Below are 23,943 nucleotides of genomic sequence, written 5' to 3'. Positions count from 1 at the left end.
CTTCAACAAAATCTCCCACCTCCACCACAACCCATCTGGTCTGACCTTTGAGTTTGTATTCCTCCCCTCCCCCCCCCCCCCCCCCACCTTCTGGCATCTGTCCCCTTCCTTTCCTGTGTGAAGGGTGTCAATCTGAAAATTTGACTTAATTCTCTTCTGTAGATGCTCTTTGACTTGTAACGTTCCCATGAAATTTTAGGTTTGTTTTTCTTCCTGTAGGTGCAACCTAACATGACTATTTACAACATTTTCTATTGTTGTTTTAATAGTTTTCCTGCACATTGCTATGATGCATGTTCAAACTTCAAAGCATTGTACCTCCTGTCTTCTGGTTATACAAGGTGCTGTAATGTATTGTGCTACTTGTAGGAGAAGAGGAAGATTAAATCAGTGTCAGAAACTTATGGACCTAAAACTCCTTCACTCATGGTAGTTGTATCTTGATATTTAACTTGTGAAATTTGTGCTAAATTTAGTCTTCGAAGGGCCTTTCTAAATAAAACGCGTATGATCCACAATGCAGTTTGTATTGCAAAGCTTGTGTAAATCTTTTTATTTCCAAAGGGAGTGGAGGGGTGGAAATCCATCTGTATCAGATATCTAACTTGAAACTCCACAGGGATGTTTTTGTTGCTGCTGATCTTAACTTGGGATGGGAGGAGGGGGTGTGGATGGAAATGACATTATTTAACTCCCAAGACCTTTTCCAGTTTTTCCCTTCTTCATTTCACTTTTAATGTGCTGTTTAGCTTCTCAGTTCAGTGCTTTGTTTTCTTTAGAAAAGAACATTGATCTGTAAATTTAAAGTGCTAAATCACATCTCTTGTCTTTTTTTTTGAAAGTGCAGGACTGAGCATGATGTTATCTAGTTATAAATGCCTTTTAAACTTCAGTTTGGCTTTAACTGATTATGTAGAATGGCAGCAGTTGCAACAGCACATTCCCATGGTATGTTCCATTTATTAATTTAGTAACTTAGCTGGACAGTTCTGCACTCCGTGTTCTCCTGATATTAGTCGTGCAATGACTCAAGCAGAGTATGATGTTCTCCCAAGGGGTTGCTTATTGGTGGGTCTTCAGGTCACTGTCTAAGCCTATCTGGGATCCACAGATTCTGAATCCTGCCCACGTCATCACAAGCTGATTGCCACAGGACGTATCCCTTAATGCAGAATGCCTGTGTGTGACTTTGTTTAATGTGGGGAGGCTGATGCATGGGAAACCACAACGCTCTCCTTAACAGATCAGAGTCAGGGTCCAGAGGCATGGGATGCAACTGGACCGAGAGCTGCTGTCTGCTGTAGCACTCCTCTGCTTTCACTGTCGTTGTCATGTGTCATCCTCTTCCACCAGCCCCATCATTGGGGTCTTGGTTGAATTGCTCTTTGCCTGGAGCCTTTCCCTTGACCTTGCCCCTATGGGTAACCCCACCAGGAGCCAAGTGCCAGACAGGTAAACTCCAGACAGCATTGCTCTTGGATCTCAGGATCTCACACACCTCTCCACCCTGATAAGGTGACAATCCTTTGAGAAACCTTTCATGCTACTTCCATTGTCACCAATTTTCAAGATTGTGCTGCAACCACAAATGCATCTCTGGACGGTTAAGTAGTTCATTTGGCATCAGTGCTTGCAGATCTAGAACAGCTGCTATCATATTTTGGAATTTAGGCATTACTTTGGTCAGTATTGAACTAAAGTTTAAATAATCCAAACAATAATCCTAATTAAAACTATAATTCAATTTTAAAGACTTGCAGGCTCTAGTTAATTAAAATTCATCACTTGTCCATTATTTTATAATAATTCTCCTATTACGCCTAATGTTTTCATAGAATATAGAAACTTACAATACATTACAGGCCTTTTGGCTCACAATGTTGTGCCAAACATGCAACCTACTGTAGAGAAGGTGGGTTCATCTGAATGCAGCTGTCCATATCAAATTTCAACTCCATTTTGCTCCCCTACTTGCACTAACTCCTTGCTGAATAACACCCCAGTATCACAAAGGGTGATCGTGATATTCAAAACTCTTCATCATCTTAACTATTCTCCATCTCAGATTTCTCAAAACTAATCAGTAAACTTCAAGACCAGGGCCTCATATCTTGTTGTGCAATTGGATCTTGGCTTTTCCCCAGTCAGTTCGAATTGGCAAAAACATCCACTGTTGTAGGCCATATCAAAGGTGGTGATGATAGGAGATTTCATAATTGGAGGAATAGAGAAATTCTGTGGATGCTATGGAGACACCTCCTATTTGCCAGGATCAGTGACGTCTCGGATTGGGTCCACAGCATTCTAAAGGGGCAGGGTGAACAGCAAAGTTTGGCGCATATTGGCACCAAAGACATAAGAAAGGTGAGAAGACCCTGAAGAGAGATTTTAGGTAGAAGGCTGAAAAGCAGGACCACTAGGGTAGTACTCTCTGGATTGCTGCCTGTGACGCATTCCAGTAAGGGTACGAATAGGATGAATTGGTAGGTGAATATAAGGCTGAGGAAATGGTACAGGGGGCAGGGGCTCAGATTTCTAGAACATTGGGATCTCTTCTGGGGAAGGTATGACTGATACAGAAGGGAGGGGGATCAATATCCTTTTGGGTAAGCTGCGCGAGCTGTTTGGGAGGGGTTAAACTAATTTGACGGGGGATGGGAACCGGAGTGATAGAGCTGAGGATAGGGTAGTTGGTTTATAAACAGAAACAGTGTATAGTGAGACTGCTAGCAAGGAGAGACCGATAGGGCAAAATTGCAGTCAGCAGAATGTGTTGCAATGTAAAAGAGGATCAAAATCAAAAGGGATGATGAATGTCGGACTGAAGGTATTGTATTTGAATGCACACAGTATACAGAATAAGGTAATTGATCTTGTAGCACAGTTACAGATCGGCATGTATGATATCAAATCATTAGAAAGTGATGACATGGATCAAAAAGTGTAGAATCATTGTGGGTAGAGCTTAGAAACTGCAAGGGTGGGAGTTGTATATGGACCTCTGAACAGTAGCAAAGATGTGATCTACAAATTGCAATGTGAGCTAGAAAATGCATGTCAAAAGGGCAAAGTTACATTAGTCATGGGGATTTTAATATGCAGGTACTGTGGGGAAAATTGGTTTGGTGCTGGATCCCAAGGGGGAAATTCGTAGAATCCCTATAGGATGGCTGTTAGAGCAACTCGTGTTTGAGCCTGCTAAGGGATCTGTATTAGGACCACATCTTGTGTTATATGCCAATGATGTGGATGGCTTTGTAGCCAAGTTTGTGGATGATACAAAGATGGGTGGAGGGGCAGCAGTATTGGAAGTATAGAGGCTACAGAAGGACTTGAACAGATTTGGAGAATGGGCAAAGAAGTGGGAGGTGGAACATATTGTTGGGAAATGTATGGTCATGCACTTTGATAGAAGAAATGAAAGGGTTGACTAAGGACTTGGGTGCAAAGGACCTGGGAGTCCTCATGCAAAATTCTGCAAAGGTTAATTTGCAGGTTCAGTTGGTGGTGAGAAAAGCAAAAGCAATGTTAGCATTCATTTCAAAAGGACTAGAACATGAAATAAACAATGTAATGTTGACGCTTTATAAGACACCATGGAGGCCTCTCTTGGAGTATTGAGAGCAGTTTTGGGCTCCTTGTCTAAGGGGTATGCTGACATTGGAGAGGGCTCCAACAAGTTCTCAAAAATTTTGGGATTGGAAGGCTTATCCTATGAGAAATGTTTGATGGCTCTAGGCTATCTACTTATTGGAATTCAGAAGGATAAAAGGTAACCCAATTGAAGCCTATTGAATGTTGAAGATCCTTGATAGAGTGCATGTGGAGAGGATGTTTTGTATGAAGCAAAAGTCTAAGACCAGAGGACACAGTCTCAGAATGGAGGGACATCCATTCAGAATGGAGCTGAGGAGGGATTTCTGGTGAATCTGGAATTCATTACCACAGTTGGCTGTGGAGGCAAAGTTATTTAGTGTATTTAAGGTAAACTTGATAGCTTCTTGTTTCATCTGGGCATGAAGGGATACAGGGAGAAAGCAGGAGATTGGGCTTGAGAGGGAAGTGGATCAGCTACAATGAAATGGTGGAGCAGACTTGATGGGCCAGTGGCCTAATTCTACTCCTATGTCTTGTGGATAGGTTTGGCTCTGAGCAACCCCATTATTTGATCCGTGTAGGACTGGAGACTGGGTTTGCAGAACTCTATCAGAAAAATGGATTGTTAGCTATTCTCATCTCTCACCTCTCCACTTTATTGCTCTTGCAGCAGCATCTGGTGAAATGTCTGTCATTGCCAGCTGATCAGGTCACGCTTCCAATCTAATCAGCAATCAGGAGCTTTTGGAAAGTTGTCATGGTCAAGATGGTCAAGCGTTCTTGTAAAGGGTAGGATTTGTGCTTCATTGTTCTGGATTTCTCCAGTCATATCTGGAAACCCCCATATGGAGGATTACAAGGAACCTCTAAAGTTTAAGTTTCTGTTTATTTCTACGTCTGGCAGATAACCAGCAATTCTCTGCTACTGGTATTTGGGGCTTGCCTGGCCCTGTATTCAACTTAATGTAGGTTGAATTCCTCCGAGAAGGGGAAATCCATCTTTCTTAGTTTTCTTTTGACAAAATCCATCTTAATACAGGACTTGTCAAACCTGCCAGAGTAACTTCCCTGATCCACCAAAAGTCATTGTGATCTCTTTGTATCCAGCTGAGAAAATTAGTTGTATTTGAAGCGTGCTCTTTTCCAAAAGAGAATGCATTATTGACACTGCGGTGCTCCTGCAGAACACAGTAGAGTGCTAGCCAAGATGTTATTTCAATTTCTGGAATACAATTTGTACTATACCAAGTGTTATTTGATACTAGCTCTTTTTGAGCTCTGGTTTAGCAGGATGTTTACTTCTGAAAACTCTCACTGGCAGCTCTGATTGGGAATTGTTCAGAATCAGAGTTGAGTTTAATATCAGTGACATATGTTGTGAAAATTGTTGTTTTGTGGCAGGAGTACATCACATTTTTTATTGTAAGTTATAGGTTTTTTTGCAGTTCAGAAAGAGCTTTGCACCCAGAAAGCTGATAGATGGGAAGAGGCTGTTCCTGAAACAGTGTTTCTTCAGGCTCCTGTACCTCCTCCCTGATAGTAGAAGTGAGAAGAAGGCACATCCTGGGTGATGGGTGTCCTTAATGATGGATGTGAACTTTTTAAGGCATTGCCTTTTGAAGATGCCCCCTATGCTGGGAAGCCTAGTGCCCATGATGGAGCTGGTTGTTTGCAACTTTCTACAGCTTTTTTGATATATGCAATCGTCCCTCCATACCAGACGGTGATGCAAACAATTAGAATGACCACTGCCGTACATCCGTAGAAACTTGCGGGAGTCTTTGGTGACATTTCAAGTCCCTTCAGACTCCCAATGAGAAATACATAGCTGCTGCCATGCCTTCTTGGTAATTGCATCAATATGCTGGACCCAGAATAGATCTTCAGAGATGTTGACATTCAGGAACTTGAAATGGCTCACCCTTTCTATTGCTGATCTCTTGATGGTCTGGTGTGTGTTCCATTGACTTCCTTTTCATGAAGTCCATAGTCAACGCCTGGATCTTACCAACGTTGAGTGCAAGGTTGCTGTTGCGGTACCACTCAACCAGCTGATGTGTCTCACTCCTGTCTCCTTGTCACCATCTGAAATTCTGCCAACAATAGTGTCATTGGCAGACTTATAGATAGTGTTTGAGCGGTGCCTAGCAACACAGTCATGGAATTTTTGATATTGCTACATCTCTTCCAAAAGCCTCTTTAATCAAAGTGTCTAGTTTTCTAGTTATTTTTAGAGACTGATACACAACTAAGAATTCTCTGCTGTATTGTAATATGTTTTTAAATTTTCCCCCCATGTTCAGTCATTTTTTTCAACCCACTCAGCCAAATTCGGTTTCTTCACTTTTAGCAATAACTACTTAATATGAAGTTGTGTACAGTACATTTTTTCTTATGTACATGAGTGTTGATACTACCCCACTGTCACCCATGCTTAAGTTTTGTATAACCGCATGACAAGATTATTTGTGGTGTACAATTGAACCACATGGCAGGATGCCATTGTAGAAATGAGCTTGCAAACACTGGATGTCGTAAGTCATTGAGCTGAAACAATAACTGTTTCTCTCTCCACGGATGCTGTTTGACTTTTCAAATATTGTCCCTGTTTTCTGCTTTTTATTTCAGATTTTCGGCATGTTCGGTTTTTTGGATTGTGTTGAGTTATTTTAGACCTTTTCTCAGTATGTTATTCAAGATTGCTTTTGATAATTTGTGTAATAATGTAGCAAACTGTTGTGCAGCTGCCCCTGCAATGAAATTAGTGCAGGAGTTCCCAACTTGGCATCCACGGACCCCTCAATTAATGGTAAGAGTCCATGGTATGAAAAAGGTAAGGGAACCCCTGAATTAGTGTATCAGTGATATCTTGGAAAATGCAAACAATGCAAGGGAAAAGGGGGAGGCAAAGATACGAATTTCAAAGTCAAATTTTGACTATTGTTTTCCTATACCTAATCATCATCTTTTGAGTGCAAGGGGATGTTCATCTACTGTAGAGTATCAGAGACTTGCGCTAGGCTATTGGATGAATTTATTTGGTGGTCTGGTACCAGCTTGCTTTGTGAACTTGCAATTTATTTTTATTTTTAAAATTTTGTTAAAGGTTACTCCTGGAAGTAAGGCATCCTCAGCAAATCTGTGCCCTGGTGATATAATTGTAGCTATCAATGAAGACAGTACGGAGAATATGAACCATCTTGATGCCCAGAACAAGATCAAGGCCTGTACTGACCAGCTCACACTTTCCATTAACAGGTGAGTGAGTTAAAATTCAAAGACATCTTTGCACATATTTATCTTGATGATTTTGTGAAGCAATAAATATCGGTCATAATTTCCAGAAGTAATTTTTTTGCTGCTTGTTGCAACCCACTATACCAAATTCTAAAATTACATTAATTTTGATTTTTTTCCCCACCTTTTCCGAAAAGGCATCTTTTTATTTCCGAGTCATTGAGAATATTGGTTTAGCCTCATCTAATTAACTAATTTGCCATGCTACAAACAGAATCTTTTGCACTGGAGAGTTGTGCAAATTGGGATCGGAGTGACTAGATTTTACTGTGCTGTTGTCTGGGGAAAGAGCGCACTTCAATTTATAGAGGTCTTAATAGCTAAGCAAGAGGTGGGGGGTGGGGAGCACGTGGTTGAATGTACATACATTCACACCAACATTGATTCTTTCTCTAACACTGGTTTATTTCTGTATTCCCTTCTGAATAGCTGTAATTTGCATTAGATTGCATGTCAAAAAATTCTCATTTCATTTTGGGAGAAGATGCTCAACTACTTATGTTTTTATGATGGCTGCAATGGTGTGCTTCCATCCAGTTCAATTACATTGCTCTCCCCTTGTCCATCTCCAGGATGCAAAAGGCCTAGTGTGCATTATTCCCTTAATACCACCGTCCAATCAGCTTTTCCTGTTCATTTTGTAATGTTACTTTTAAAAATGGCAGGTTTCTTTTCCTCTTGTAATTTCATAACAGTTTATTCACATAAACCACAAAGTCTCAATTTGATCAGATAAATTGGGGAAAATAGTGTTGATACTGAGCCTTAAGTTACCACCTAAAGGGGAGCAATGATGGTGAATTAAGCTATAGACTGGTATCTAGAAGCCTGGGCTGTCAAATCCCATTGCTGCAGCTGTAGGATTTGATTTTTTAAAAAATATTAACATTAAAATTTTTAATTTCAGATTTAAATCACTAACTCCCATGCATGATTCAAATTAACGACTTTTGAGGCTAGGATTTGTTTTGCCTTTGACTTGTGACTAGTACGAGAGGACATAACTTGAGGATTGCAGGATGCCCATTCAGAACAGAGATGCGAAAGCATTTTTTTAGCCAGAGGGTGGTGAATCTATGGAATTTGTTGTCACGGGTGGCAGTGGAGGCCAAGTCATTGGGTGTATTTAAGGCAGAGATTAATAGGTATCTGAGTAGTCAGGGCATCAAAGGTTATGGTGAGAAGGCGGGGGAATGGGACTAAAGGGGAGATTGGATCAGCTCATCATGAAATGGCGAGCAGACTCGATGGGCCGAATGGCCGACTTCTGCTCCTTTGTCTTATGGTATTTTACCAAGTGCATCTCTTAATGATTCAAGAATAATAAGGCATAGACAATTACAGTATGGGCTTTTTCCACAGAGCATGGAATTTGAAAACAATTGAGGCATGTAAACAGTTATAAAACATTGTCCAGCCTCTGTACTTTTCTGGTCATCATGTCACAAGAATGATGAGGGCCCAGAATAGTTAACCAAGAATGATACCACCGTAAGATATAGAAAAAGGATTAGGCCATTTGGCCCCTTGACTTTGCTCTGCCATTTCATCATGGCTGATACAATTTTCCTGTCAGTTCCAATCTCCTGCCTTCTCCATGTATCCCATCACCCCGTCCAATCAAAAATCTTATCAACTCTGCCTTAAATATACATGAAGTCTTGGCCTCTTGTAGCTGCTGCTTGTGGCACAGAATTCTACAGGTTAACCACTCTCTGCCTAAAGAAATTCTTCATCATCTTCATTCTCAATGTACGCCCCTTTATTCTGAGGCTGTCTCTTCAGGTCCTAGTCTCTCCCACCGTAGGAAACAACATCCTCTCCACATCTGCTGTATCCAGGCCTTTCACCATTCGATTGGTTTCAATGAGGTCACCGCTCATCCTTCTGAATTTCAGTGAATATAGTCCCAGAGCCATCAAACGCTCTTCATATGACAAGCTATTCAATCCTGGAATCATTTTTGTGAACCTCCTTTGAACCCTCTCTTGTTTCAGCACACCCTTTCTAAGAAAGGGACCCAAAACTGCTCACAATGCTCCAAGTGAGGTCTCACCAGTGCTTTATAAAGCTTCAACATTACAACCTTGCTTTTGTATTCTGTCCTCTTGAGATGAATGCTAACATTGCACCTGCCTCCCTCACAACTGACTCAACCTGCCAATTAACCTTTAGGGAATCCTGCACAAGGACTCCCAAGTCCCTTGTTGCCTCAATTTTTTTTGTATTTTCTCTCCATTTAGAAAATAGCCAACCCTTTCATGTATTCTTCCAGCACATGACCATACAGTGTCAGAAGTGTATTCCAACTGCCATTTCTTTGCCCATTCTCCTAATCTAAGTCCTTCTGTAACCTCTCTACTTCCTCAGAACTACCTGCCCTCCACCAATCTTTGTATCGTCTACAAACTTTGCTACAAAGCTATCAATTCCATTATCCAAATCAGTGACATATAACGTAAAAAGAATCTGTCCCAGCACCCCCTGTGGAACACCGTGAGTCACCAGCAGCCAACCAGAAAAGGCTCCCTTTATTCCTCCTCCTTGCCTCTTGCCACTCAGCCACTGCTTTATCCATGCTAGAATCTTGCCTGTAATATGGGCTTGTGACACCTTGTCAAAGGCCTGAAAATTCAAGTACACAACATCAACCATTCTCCTTTGTCTATCCTGCTTATTATTTCTTCAAAGAAGTCCAACAGATTTGTCAGGGAAGGAGTTCCCTTGAGGAAACCATGCTGACTACGGCCTATTTTATCATGTGCCTCCAAGTACCGAGACCCTCATCCTTAATAGTAGACTCCAACATCTTCCCAACCACTGAGGGTCTATAACTGGTCTATAGTTTCCTTTCTTCTGCTTCTCTGCTTTCTTGAAGAGTAGAGTGACATTTGCAATTTTCCAGTCTTCTAAATCCATTGATTCTTGAAAGATCATTACTACTGCCTCCATGATCTCTTCAACCACCTCTTTCAGAACCCATGGGTGTACACCATCTGGTCCAACTGACCTACCTACCATCAGACCTTTCAGTTTCCAAAGAACCTTCTCTCTAGCTGTGAGGACTTCACACACTTGATAACTCCTGATACCTGGTACTTCCACCATACTGCTAGTGTCTTCCACAGTGAAGACGAATGCAAAATACTTATTCAGTTTGTCTGCCAATTCATTGTCCCCTGTCACTACCTCTCCAGCATCGTTTTCCAGTGGTCTGAGATCCACTCTCCCCTCTCCTTACACTTTGTTTCTGAAAGAACTTTTGGCATCCTCTCTAATACTATTGACCTGCTTACTTTTGTATTCCATCTTTATCTTAATGACTTCTAATTTGCCTTCTGCTGGTAATCAAATGCTTCCCAATCCTCTAACTTCCCACTAATTTTTGCTCTATTATAAGCCCTCTCTTTGACTTTTATGTTCGCTTTGACTTCTCATGTTGGCCACGGTTGTGTCATCTTGCCTCTGGAATATTACTTTGTCTTTGGGATGTATATATTCTGTGCTTTCTGAATTGCTTCCAGAAGCAAGTTTTGGAGTTGTCACCAAGAATGGTGCCAGTGATGAGTAATTACTGTTGCAGGGATAGATTAGAGTACTTATGAACTGAAGACAAGCTGAGGATCAGAGGAGATGTGCTACAAATCTAAAATATAGTCTAGACAGCATAAATAATGGAAGGCGACTCCCTTTTGGCTGAGAGATGAAAGGCTAGAGGCCATAGGTATAAAATAAAGGGGAAAATAATTTAATCATGATGTATGGGGAAAACCTTTTTAATGTGGTATATGGTTGAATGTGGAATGTACAGCCAAGAATGTAGTGGAGGCAGGTTCCATTGAAGCCTTCAGGAGAATTGGATAAGTATATGGTTAAACAAAATTGCAAGGCTATGGCGGAAAAGGTCTGGGGTAGAATGTCAGATGTTCTGTCAAGTGCTGGCATGATTATAATGAGCCTAATGGTGGTCTCCTGTGCTGTGATCATTGTGATTTATGTAATAAGAATGCAGTCATGCATGTGAAATTGACATATTATCCAACTACTGAATCACGGTGCTATGGGAATTAATTTTAATAACTTCATTGCACTTTTTCTTTTATATATAGGTTTGCAGTAATTTATGCAAATTTTTAAAATGCACATAACAATTTGGGTTTGACAGCAAGGAATGTTGTATGGTACCAACACTATTACAATACTCAAATTCCTAGTGCAGCTGTGTTGATATTTTGTGGATTGATGTAAGCTGTATCTTGCTTTCGAGGGCCCTTCATGAGGTGTTTGTTGTTAAGCATATAATTATCATTCTGATTCATATACTCCTTGCAACTCAAAAGTTACTAATTCAGATTCCACCACTCAACTCTGGAGCATGATCTAATTCAAGGCATGGGAAATTCTGATAGCTGCTTCCCTCTGCCATAACATTCTCCTCTCAAATATATTCACATTGCCCAAGGATATTCTGGCCACCATTTGTCTATGCACATCTCAATATAAGGTAACTGATCGTTTATAATTTAATTTGTTGTTTGTAGAAACCTAGATGTACACAATTTTACTAGTCATTTTTCCACTCAATTGTGACTTTAATTAAATATGCATTGCCAGTTAATTGCTTTGAATCAGGACAGGAATATTGAAGCTACCATAAATGGAAGCATCTTTCCTTCTACCGAAGTGTTTATAATAATATATCTGTTACCTATTTTGAGATGTGACAGCAGTTACTTCTATTCTTTATCCTATTATTGTTGTCAAATGTTCAGGAGAGTTGATAACCCCAGCACGTCTTAGCTGGATCAACCAGTAATAGGCATTAAAAAAAAAAGAGCTTTGTTTTGATTTTATTTAGTTTTTGATGAATGATCCCAGACCTGAAATGTAAACTTTCACTTTCCACAGATGCTACCTGACCTAATGAGATTTTCCAGCACTTTGTTCTTTATATCAAAAAAGTCTGTTGCAAACTAAGTATCACAGTAATTGCTAATGAGAGAGAAAAGGGTCTTGTGCAATTAACTTTTTTAGTTAATTAAATGACCTCCCTGATTGGTGGTAAAGTTGAGGGGTCACATGTGCAGAAGTAACAATTCAGAACAAATAGTGAGTAGGATTTAATCAAGATTTTTGAAATTGTACAATCAGACCCTGGTCTGATTCTAATTGATATTAGTTGATCTTTTCTCTGAAGGCAAAACTGCCATTAAACTTTTAAGCAATTTTGTAACAAAGTGCATGAAATTCTGGATTTTAATTAGAATTCATTGGACTCGGGCCTCTTTTTTTCAAATGGTGAGATCCTTTAATCATTTTGGAATTGATTGCCTTAAATCTTTCTGGTTTATATGTATTTGATTAAAGTACAGTAATGTGAAAACTTTTGTTAATTTTAAAATTTTAGAAACCATGTCATACTTTCTAAATTTTACATAGAAATAGCAAATGATGGGACTGTGAATTTGACTCTGTATTCTTAAGTCATAATGCAAAGACTAAATGCTTCCATCTCAATACATTGAACACATTTGCCTCTGGGACTTGAGGACCTAAGTTGTAGGGAAAGGTTAAATAGGTTAGGGTGTCATCCCTGGAGCATTGGAAAATGGAAGAGATCTTGTAGAAGTGCACAAAGTTGAGGGATATGCCTAGAGTAATACAAGCAGACTTTTTCCCCTGAGGTTGAGAGAGACTATAACTCATTGTCGTAGGTTTAGGGTGAAAGGTGAAATATTTAAGGGGAACTTGAGGAGGAACTTCACTTAGAGATTTTGTGTGTGTGTAAGTGTAACCATTTGGTAGCACAAGTGGTAGATTTGGGTTCCATTGCAATATTTAAGAAGCTCCGATAGGTACGTGTTTGGGAGGGATATGGAGGACTATGGTACGAGTAGATAGAACTAGGCAGAAAAACAGGTTGATGTGGACGAGAAGGGCCAAAGGACCTGGTCCTCTGTTGTATTGCTCTGACTTTTTGACCTTTGCACTTACTACTTTCGGTGTGCCACTGAAGATTTGGACATTACTAGCCCAGAATATCTGTCTGCTATTGTGACATGAAGAAGTGGGACAATGCATCGGGCAATCTTGGTTGTCTCTCTGCTCCCCAGAATTCAGTGCCGTGTGGCCCCATTTACTAGACTTTGTGGCAGCTAGCATAGCTAAGGTATTTCAAAGTTAGTGTCTCAGAAATTAATACTTTTAGTAAGATAAAACCTTAGTTTTCTAAATTTATTTCAACTTTGTATTTCTTGATTAGCCAAATTTTCGGGAAGAAAATGAATACCTACCAGTTTCTCAATCCTTTACCCTACTTAAGATGTCTAACTTTGATGTTCACAATCACTCTAGATTTTCCTCTGGAGGAATTAAATCTGAAGACTGGTCAGTTGGAATATATTTTCAACTGAAGTTGTTTGTCAAAACTGTAATGTCATTTATTGCCTGGTTGATAATTATTCACTTGAATTGAGAAATGTAAGAAAAGAGAGCCACTGAACTACAAGTTGCACACAGTAGCCATTCAGTGGCATGCATGAAGTGCTTTTAAATAAAGGTGTTACCACATGTTCTGTAGATCTAAACTGAACTGCAAACTGCTTCACAAGCAATTTTGAATTGTATAATCAGTCTTTTCCAGAGTAACACATTGAAAACTTGGACCTGGTCAATTCCTATATTCACCACTTTTGTTTTCTACAGCTTATTTAGACACTCTGATTCCATTTTTGAGAATATGAGTGCCGATACCTGTAGAAAATAATGATGGTTAGTGAGAATACACCCATATAAATAACTGTTTACATAAACCCAAGCACTTCCAGATTTCTGTGATTTTTGCTCCTCCCTTCACTCTCCAGCCTAAAGCTTCATTTTTTTAAATCTTTGCCTGTTTTGGTGATAACATAATGACTTGAAATGATAGGTTCAATAGAGTCAGAGAATTGTCTGATCAACGAATATCTCTGGCATTTTCTGTTTTTTTTTTATATAGAGGAAACCAGGAATTTATTTTGAGATGAAATAACACACTAGATTGATGTAAAACCAAAATAGTAATCAAAGTGCAAGTCCTTTTTCCTGCATGGAAGTCTAGAAAGCTCACTTATTTGTTTAATTTTTAGGAGTTATTTCCAGCTTTAAAAATTGCTCATTCATTTTCCCATTCTATCGTTGAAATTGTACAATGATATACGGGGAAATTTGAGTGCTTAAAGAATTGTCAATTTAAGATGTAGGAGCAAAATTAGGCCATTTTGTCTGTCAAGTCTGCTGCACCATTCTATCATGGTTGATTTCTTTTTCACTCTCAACCCCATTCTCCCACCTTCTCCCCATAATCTTTTGATTCCCCTATTAATCGATAACCTGTGAACTTCGGCTTTAAATATACAGTGACTTGAAAGCACTCAGTCCCCACAACTAACTTCACATTTTACTGTCTCATTTTATAAATTTAAAATGTATTTAAGTAGCATTTTTTTGAGATAATCTACAAAACATTGTACATCAGGTCAAATCAAAAGGAAAATTCAAAACTCTGGCAGCAGTCTACTAAAAAATGTAAAAACCAAAATTGAGGTTCAAGAAGTATTCATCCCCTTTATAATTATTACACTAACTTTCCTCCGGTGCAATGCAGTATAATACTTTGACAGCTCACTCAATTTGTTGATGTAGAAATTTGGAGGACCACCTGTTTTTACTGAATTCATGAGAATATTTTAAATTCCCCCTTGCTCTGTATGGTCCAGCAGTATGATAGATTTTCAACAAACCAAATAAAAATGAAGACAAGTCAGGGAAATGATAATAGAAAAGCATAAATCTGGGGAAGGGTACTGATGCACCATCAATAACTCTCAGAGACGGGAGGCGAACGATAGGCTTTTATTAGCAGCAAAAGTGACCACAACATCTTGGAGACTGAGGGAGGAGCAGTGCCTCCAATCGCCTTTTTCAGGGGACTGTGGGAGGAGCCACAGAAGCAGTCAGCAGAGGGGCGTGTCCAGACAGGTATACACATAGTTTACCACAGGTACAAGACCATTTCAAAGGCACTGACCATCCCTCTGAGCACAGTGCAGTCCGTGGTGGAAAAATTGGAAACCACAGTCATAGTGCTCAAGTCAGGCCACCTGTTTAAAATCAATTGCCAGAGAAGAATGGCACTTGTAAGAGACACCGACAGTCACTGAGTGAGCTGCAGAAGTCAGTGGCTGCAACTGGAGATGAAGTTCATGGCTCCACAGTCTTTAAGGCCTTGCACAAAAATGGTATTTATGGTCATGTTAAAGTAGTAGTCCTGGTTTAAAAAATAAAGCATATCCTTGCCCAGAATGACTTTGCAAAGCATCACTTTGAAAGAAGGTCTTGTGATCAAATGAGACTAAAGTGGAACTTTTTGGCCCCAACACTAAGCAGTACATGTGACATAATCTGATACTGCACATCAGCCAGATAACACCATCCGTACTATAAAGAATGGTGAATGTATCGTCATGCTTTTCAGCAGCAGGGACTGGAAATCTGGTCAGGATTTATGAGAAGATGAATATTGCTTAAATGCAGAGATCCTGGATTAAAAACCTGTTGGCTTCTGCCAGAAAGCTTAATCTGGGGAGGAAGTTTGTCTTTCAGCAGGACAATGACCCAGAACCCACTGCTAGAACAACCATGGAGTGGCTTCAAATGAAGCAAATTGATGTCCTTGAGGGGCCCTGTTAAGAGTTCTGATTGAACATCTCTGGCAAGACTTCAAGTCCACTGCGGCTCCCCAACTAACCTGGCACAGCTTCGGCAATTCTGTAAGGAGGAATGGTCAAATCTTATTCCATGTTGTGCAAAGCTAATAGAGACTTGTACAAATGATTATTGGCTGCCATAGCTGTGAGAGGTGGCCCAACTAAGGACTGAGCAAAGGGGGATGAATACTTTTGAGCTACTGATATTTCAGTTTCTGAATTTTTAGTTTTTCACGCTTTACAATTTTCTGTTTTTGGGATCTACTCGGGGGTGGGGGGAATGAGCATGTGATTCAGAACTAAAAATACTCAGTAAAATTGATCACGATCTCTAGCTGTGATACCCACTTATGTGAACAAATGGTTGGGTGCTGAATGCTTTTACAAGGCACTGTATCCAATAATTTGGCCTCTACAGCTGTCTGTACCAATGAATTTCACAGAGTCATCACCCTCTGAATAAATAAATTCCTCCTTATCTCTGTTCTAAAGTGGCATTCTTCTTTTCTGAGTTTTTGCCCTGTGGACCTCCTCCTACTATTGGAAATATCGTCTTCATCGGCACTCTGTCTAGGCCAAGGTTTCAGTGAGAATTCACCCCCTCCATTCTTCTAAACTCTAGCAAGTTCAAGCTGAGCACCATTAAATTCAGTAGGTGCATTTAATGTCAGAAAGATGTATACAATATACATCCTGAAATTCCTTCTCTTTGCAAACATCCATGAAAACGGAGGAGTGCCCCAAAGAATGAACAACAATTAAATGTTAGAACCCCAAAGACCCCCCCAGCCCCTCCCACACACAAGCAACAGCGAGGCAACGACTACCCACTCCCCCACCAGCAAAACAAAACATCAGTGCTTCCCACCGAGCACTCAAGTGTGCAGCAAAGCATTAATAAAGACATGGACTTGCAGTACCCCAAAGACTACTCATTCATCCGGTGTTCTACATCCCGCAGGCGCCCTCTATCCCTAGTAAGGGGAAAAAGGGGTGTCCCCGTGTCACAGCAAGAGGTGAGACATAGTAAACAATGCACGGATTTACAGTGTTAAAAGTCTGATGCGTCACTTTTTCTGAGCCCCGTGCCCAAAGAACTTGGGTCTCTGGGCACAGACAGCAGGCAGCCCACTGCTTCCAATCTTCAGTGTTCTCCTGTAACGTATCAGGTGGTGGCACCATCCTTGAATCTGCCCGTCTCCAGAGCCACGAACATCTGAAACCCTGAAGGCGTGTTCGTCTTCCAGGCCGTGTCCTTGGGAGATCGAAAGGTGACCAGTCGTGAGGCCCTGAGAGCAGGTCCATTCCCGCAGAGAACCAAAGTCAGAGTGTAACTCGGTGTCAGGATCTTCAAAAAAAACACCTTGACAGGGAAAAAGGGATATCAAAGATAGAAATAGCTGTTTCTGAAAATGTAAGCCAAGGAGTCGCTGTTTAGCGCCATCGTAACTAAGCTCCGCCCTCTGTATTCGTTCTCTATTTTAAATTTTCATTCCTGGAATCGCACTCGTAAACTTCCTGTGGATACCCTTCAATACCAGTGTTTCCTTTCGTAGAAATGGGGCCCAGATCTGCTCACAATACTCCAAATGTGGTTTGACCAATGTCTTCTAAATCTTCTGCATTACATCCTTGCTTTTACAGCTTCACCCAATCAAAATAAATGCTAACATTGCATTTGCTTTCCTTACTACTGACTCAACCGGCAGGTTAAACTTCAGTGAATCTTGCACTTAGGCTCCTGAATCCCTTTACACGCTGATTTCTGAATTTGCTTCCCATTTAGAAAATAGTATATGCCATTATTCCTTCTCCAAAGTGCATGACCCTTCACTGTATTCCATCTGCCACTTCGTTCATTCTGTGCAATTACTTTTGCAGACTCCCTGCTTCCTCACCATCACCTGCCCCTACACCTCTCTTTGTGTTGTCTGCAAAGTTGGCTACAGGGCTATCAATTCCATCATCCAAGTCATTAACTTATAATGTGAAGAGTCGCGGATTGAACTCTGACCTGTGCAGAACACCGCTAGTCACTGGCAGCCTGTGGCTGTATTTTACTGATACCTTTATATACTTGTTGCAATGCGTACTTTGTTCTGTGTATGACTGTTGGTACTGTGTTTTGCACCTTGGCCCTGGAGTAACACTGTCTCATTTGGCGGTATTCATGTATGGTTGAATGACAATTAAACTTTAATTGAAACAAGCCTTCTTATTCCCTCTTTTGCCTTCAGTCAGTCTGCAAACCTTCTGTCTATGCTAGTATCTTCCCTGCAATACCGTAGGGTCTTATCTTGGTTAGCATCCTTGTGTGTGGCACCTTGTCAAAGGTCTTGACATTAAATAGTTGCTTACATAGTAGTATAACAGCAATTTTAGTTTTGTTCATTTGGCTTAGAAGTTGAAACATGTGGCCTTAATCTGAATCTGTTTTTTTTTTTCTCTCCAAGGAGAATAGGGAATGGAAATAAGCAGGGATGAATGACAAGTATATTAAAAAGCATAATGTCAAAAAATAGTAGCAGCAAATTTTTGGACATGGCAAATAGTTTGGGTGGTGTGTGATGAGGTGTGTGGCTATGGTTGAATGATTAAATAATTCAGGATGAAAACATTTTTAGACTGGTTTGGGGAAAAGTACAGCAGGGTTTGTTTTGAGAGATAAATGTGTTTATGGAGATTAACTTAATGGCTGATGGCACTGAAGAGTGATTCGGGATTCAGCCTAGAGTGGATGAATTGATGTTTATGTTGAGTAAAGCCTGAAGTGGCAGTTGGGCAAACCAGCTGTTGATGTTGCAAAAACTGGGATCTGGATTTCATTGGTTTAATAATTCCACATTGTGGCAATTTAGGGTAACCCATGGAGAGAGTCCATTAAGTATTTGGTGCTGTTTTAGATTCTTCTGTCTACTTTTGTTTCTACTTTTCTGACAAAGCAATGTTTCATATGCTTCTTTAAAGTACTTATTTCCTCAACAATTTTTTGAAATGTGTATACTTTCAGTCTTTATTCAGAAAGTGTTTTTGTACATTGGAAACATTTTAAAGCTAATCTTGTAAAATTTGCTTGTAAGATGTGTAGCTGTAATATTGAGATATATGAACAGAGCTCAAATTCATCATGCTTGGCTGATCAAAACTAATGTTTGACTGTCGAATTAAAATTTACGAGTTTTAATTCTTCCATTCACAAGTTCAGAAATCCTGATGTTCAGCTTCTGGCTTGTGAGGTGATGTTTGTATTTTCCACTTAGTGGGGCCCCTGTTCCTCTTCTTCCTTTAAGCTTGCCCCAGTTCGCTGAAATGTTACTTTGAGCCACTTTTAAATAAAGTGGTTTAGAAGTATATTGGAGCATTAATAAAATAACAATCTGCTGCTACAGAAAATCTGTTAGTTCAGCACCAGTAAAGACTCAATCATGCCAGGTTAAGAATTGTACTCTATTTGTGTAGAATTTAATGGCATATTAGGACTCGGGCTAATTCGGATTCGGGCTAATTATTGCAAAGAAAACGTTAGGTTGATAACCGTGGATCCTAAGCACCAACACTAATTACATTTTGTTAATTATATATGTCAGTACTTGCTCACTTTTCTGTTTTTGCTGCTGTATAATTTTGATGCTGGTTGCGAAAAGAATGGGCTTAGCTTTTTGAAGAACTGTTGGGATGTGTCTTTTTGAAATTATATTTCAACATACAATTTGTCTGAACCTTGTACATCTAACCTGCACTCCACTGTGGATTTTGCACCATCTCCAAGGTCTGAGTTCAATGAGTCAAAATGAGGTGATTAAATATGCTATGAATCCGGCTCCTCTGCTTTTCAACATGATGGTACATTGAACTAAATTAGACTCATTTGACTTGGTATTTAATAATTCATTCAAACAATACAAGTACATTTTTACTTTTATTTTTAGTAATTTAATCCTTTTCAATTGTATTGAAATCCCCCTTCTGAACATAAGCATTTCAAGGTCTTTTGTTAGCAGTGAGCAGTCAAAGATGTCGTCGGGGGATCAGGATCCACTGCCCTGGTCTAATCACTGCTTTTAACTTTTAGTTTGAGGGAACGTCATGGCATTAAGATCTGGAGTTTGATTTAACTTGGAAGACCATAAAGATGAACTTGGCCTTGTGGGCAGGCACAGGCAATGTTTGGATCAAACACAATTCAAACAACTGTAATTGAATACAGTATGAAGCTGAGCGAACCACCATCCATTTCAAAACTACTCCATACCTTCAGTCACTTCATCTGACATTGTCATGACTTGATCATTGAGTTTCGGAAAAATACAGAATGAAAACCAATTAAAGACCACGCAAGCATTGTCTAAAATCAAATTATATTATCATTTTGTGTATTTCCATGCTTTGTGTTTAAAACCAACAGCAAAACAATGCCATGACTTTAATGTTAAGCTGGGCAAAAATTATTGGAATGCTGAAGAAAATGCATGGCAAGAGGAAATGCTGGGCACTTGATGCACCATCAATAACTCACTCTGAGACGTAAGAAGCGAGATATCGGCTTTTATTGACTGGAAGAATGAACAACACTACATCCTGGAGAATGAGGCCGGGCTCAGGCCTCAATCGCCTTTATACAGGGGTCTGTGGGAGGAGCCACAGGAGCAGTCCAGACAGGTATATGTAGTTCACCACAGCACTGCACACTAAAGGCTACAGGATGGCATAGGTGGTGGTGTGGCTCTCTTGGTAAGAGATGGCATTGCATCTTTAGAATGAGGTGACATACGATCAGAGACACGGTGGAGTTAAGAAACTGCAAGGGTAAAATAAAAACCATTATGGCAATCGTATATAGGCCACAAATACTAGCCAAGTTTGTGAGGTTGAGATTGCAAAGGGAGCTGGTAAAGTCATGGATAGGGTAATGTCACAGTTTAATGGGGGACTTTAATATGCAAGGGGATTGGGAAAATCAGGTTAGTGTCAGTTCACAAGAGGGTGAATGCCTACAAGATGGCTTTTTGGAGCAGCTTGTGCTTGATTCTACTTGGGGAAAGGCCATCTTAGATTGAGTGTAATGTAGAGGAGCCCTTAGGAGGTGGTGATCATAGTATCATTGTATTCACACTGCAATTTGAGAGGGAGAAGCCTAAATCACATGTATCAGTATTACAATGGAATAAAGGGAATTACAGAGGCATGAGAGGGGAGCTTGCCCAGGTGGATTGGAGGAGAATACTGGCAGGGATGAAGGCAGAGCAGAGATGGCTGAAGTTTCAGGGAATAGTTCACAAGGCACAGGATAGATATGTCTCCAAAAAAAAAAGTTGTTCTCAAATGCTGGGGGCAGGCAACTGTGGTTGATAAGGGAAGTTAAGGACTGCATAAAAGCCAGGGAAAGGGCATACAGGTAGAAAAGGCAACTAAAAGTCATAAGGAGGGAAAAGATGGAAGTATGAGGGCAAACTAGCCAATAATAAAAAGCAGAATACTGTTTTTTTTTCTCAGTTATATAAAGAGTAAAAGGGAGGTGAGAATTGATATCGGACCACTGGAAAGTAATTCTGGTGAGGGGGACAAAGAAATGGCAGATGTACTTGATGGGTACTTTGCATCGGTCTTTACTGGAAGACACTGGCGGTGTGCCAGAGGTCTGTGAGTGTCAGGGAGCAGGAGTGAGTGCCATTACTATTAGAATGAAAATAGTGCTAAGCAAACTGAAAGGTCTTAAGATGGGCAAGTCACCTGGACCAGATAGACTACATCCCGGAGTCCTGAGAGAGGTTGCTGAAGAGATGACGAGTGCATTGGTCAAGATCTTTCAAGAATCACTTGATTCTGGCATGGTCCTGAATGTCTGGAAAATTATAAACATCAATCCACTATTTAAGAAGGGAGAAAGGCAAAATAAAATAAATTATAGGCCAATTAACCTAACCTCAGTGACTGGGTAAGTGTTGGAGTCTATTATTAAAGATGAGGTTTCAGGGTACTTGGAGAGTAATGATAAAGTAAGTCAAAGTCAGCATGGTTTCTGTAAAGGCAAATCCTGACTGATAATTCTGTTAATTCTTTGGGGAAGTAACCAGAAGGGTGGACAAAGGAGAAGCAATGAATGTCATTTACTTGGATTTTCAAAAGGCATTTGATAAGGTGCCACACATGAGGCTGCTTAAGATAAAAATCCTATGGCATTGTTGGGAAGATACTGGCATGGATCGAGGAATTGCTGACAGGCAGGAGGCAGCTAGTGGGAATAAAGGGGGCCTTTTCTGGTTGGCTGCCAGTGACTAGTGTTCCTCAGGGGTCAGTTTTGGGACTGCTACTTTTCATTGTTTTAATGATTTAAATAATGGAATTGATGGCTTTGTGGCAAAGTTTGTGGATGATACAAAGATAGATGGAGGGGTATAGCGCTGAGGAAGCAATGCAATTGTAGCTGGACCTAGAGAAATAGGAAGAATAGGGAAAAAATGTGGCAGATGGAATACAGTGTCGGAAAAATAGGACAATGCATTTTGGTAAAAGGAACAATAGTGCAGACTATTATTTATTGGAGAGAAAGTTCAAACATCAGAGGTGCGGAGGAACATGGGAGTCCTTGTGCAAGACTCCCAAAAGGTTAATTTACAGGTTGAGTCTCTGGTAAAGAAGGCAAATGAAATGCTCTCATTTATTTCAAGGGAACTAGAATATAAAAGCTAGGAGATAAAGCTGAGGCTCTATATGACACTAATCAGGCCGCACTTGGAATATCCCAACAGTTTTGGGTTCCATGTCTCAAAGGATGTGTTCCCATTGGAGAGAATCCAGAGGACGTTCACAATGATTAATCTGGGAATGAAGGGGTTAACAGCTCTGGACCTGTACTCACTAGGATTTAGAAGAATGTGGGGGGTTGGGGGGTTGGGGGGGGGGGGGGGGGGAGATCTTATTGAAACTTACCGAATATTGAAAGGACTGGATAAGGTGGATGTGGAGAGAATGTTTCCTATGGTGGGTGTATCCAGAACTAGAGGGCACAGCCTCAAAATTGAGAGACAACCCTTTAGGCATTTTGTTTTTAGCCAGAGAGTAGTGAATCTGTGGAATATTCTGCCTCAGATTGCAGTGTAGGCCCAGTCTGAGGGTGTTTGAAGCAGAAGTTGATAGTTCCCTGATTAGTCATAACATCAAATCTTATGGCAAAGGCAGATGTATGGGGTTGAGTGGGATCTGGGATCAGCCATGAAGGAATGGTGGAGCAGACTCAATCGACCGAGGGGCCAAATTCTGCAGCTATATCTTATAGGCTTTCTTGGTATTACATGCAAAAAAAAGTACAAGTAGAAACTGAATTTATACTTTTTAGTTTGCAAAAGCAACCCTTGCAGAGGTCTATCAAAATGGAATCACCAACGAATAAAACCACAATATTAAATAAGCCCTGACGCATCATGACTCCCACAGACTTGAACTATCAACAATATAGTTCTATGATACCTTTTATTACTTTTCCACTGTCTAAACTAATCTGATGTTATTTTACAAATGCTTGTAATGTTGAATTAGCTTGGGCTATGGAGACTGAAGACTTCCTGACTTTGAGGCTAATAGATGGTTTCTCAGTTTGTCCTTCCTACATTTAAAAGTACCCGGTAATCCAGTCATCTCTGTTTCTAATAGTTCCAAGAGAAAGACTTGGCAGTTACTTTGAGACCTGTAGAAATTCAGTGATCCTATATTATATTCAGTCATTATTCTGGTGTGCATTTCTCAGAATGACCAGCTTTGATGGTGCTCCAGTACTCTTCTCAACCATTACAGGAAAGCAGACGGGACTAGAATTAAAGTTGCAAGCTCGTGCTTCATTTGCAGGCAGAAAACACCAAAGTGTAAAGCCAGGATTGGTTTCTTCCCCCCCACCCCCCCACATTGTTCTGTATTTTATTTTTCAAATTGGGATGATGATCTAAAGTGCTCCTCCTATTCCTTCACAACAAGAGGCTTTGCAGGAGATAGAGTTGTAGGCTGCAGTAATGCTGTCTCCTTACGTTCTCTGGATTCCTGCTTTAAAAATGAGAACAGCTCTTTAATCCTTTATAAACCTGAAATGGAGATATCACATGAATTATACTATTTGCATGAAACGGCTTGCATTACTGTACTTGATACAAATGCAAGGCTATACATAAAACCTGAAGTTTTATCTAAGCTTTTTCATTGCAGCATTTGACATCGAAGTATTTATTGGCTATATGTCAAATATTTTAAATGATCAGTTATCAGCAATTAACTTTATTCCTCAAAGTTTCAGCAGAATCCACAAGTCCACTCC

General features: G+C 40.2%; 1 protein-coding gene across 1 annotated transcript in view; it reads left to right on the top strand.

Moving 5' to 3' along the window:
- LOC140739189 (PDZ and LIM domain protein 4-like) overlaps positions 1-23,943 on the top strand; it is a 107,170-nt gene that overhangs the window by 14,768 nt on the left and 68,459 nt on the right. The window contains exon 2 of the mRNA XM_073067238.1: positions 6,704-6,855. Coding sequence (XP_072923339.1) covers positions 6,704-6,855 — 152 coding nt within the window. The remainder of the gene's footprint in view (positions 1-6,703; positions 6,856-23,943) is intronic.

The sequence above is a fragment of the Hemitrygon akajei genome, chromosome 15 (assembly GCF_048418815.1).
Source record: "Hemitrygon akajei chromosome 15, sHemAka1.3, whole genome shotgun sequence".
Lineage (NCBI taxonomy): Eukaryota > Metazoa > Chordata > Chondrichthyes > Myliobatiformes > Dasyatidae > Hemitrygon > Hemitrygon akajei.
This window is presented reverse-complemented; position numbering and strand designations above follow the sequence as displayed.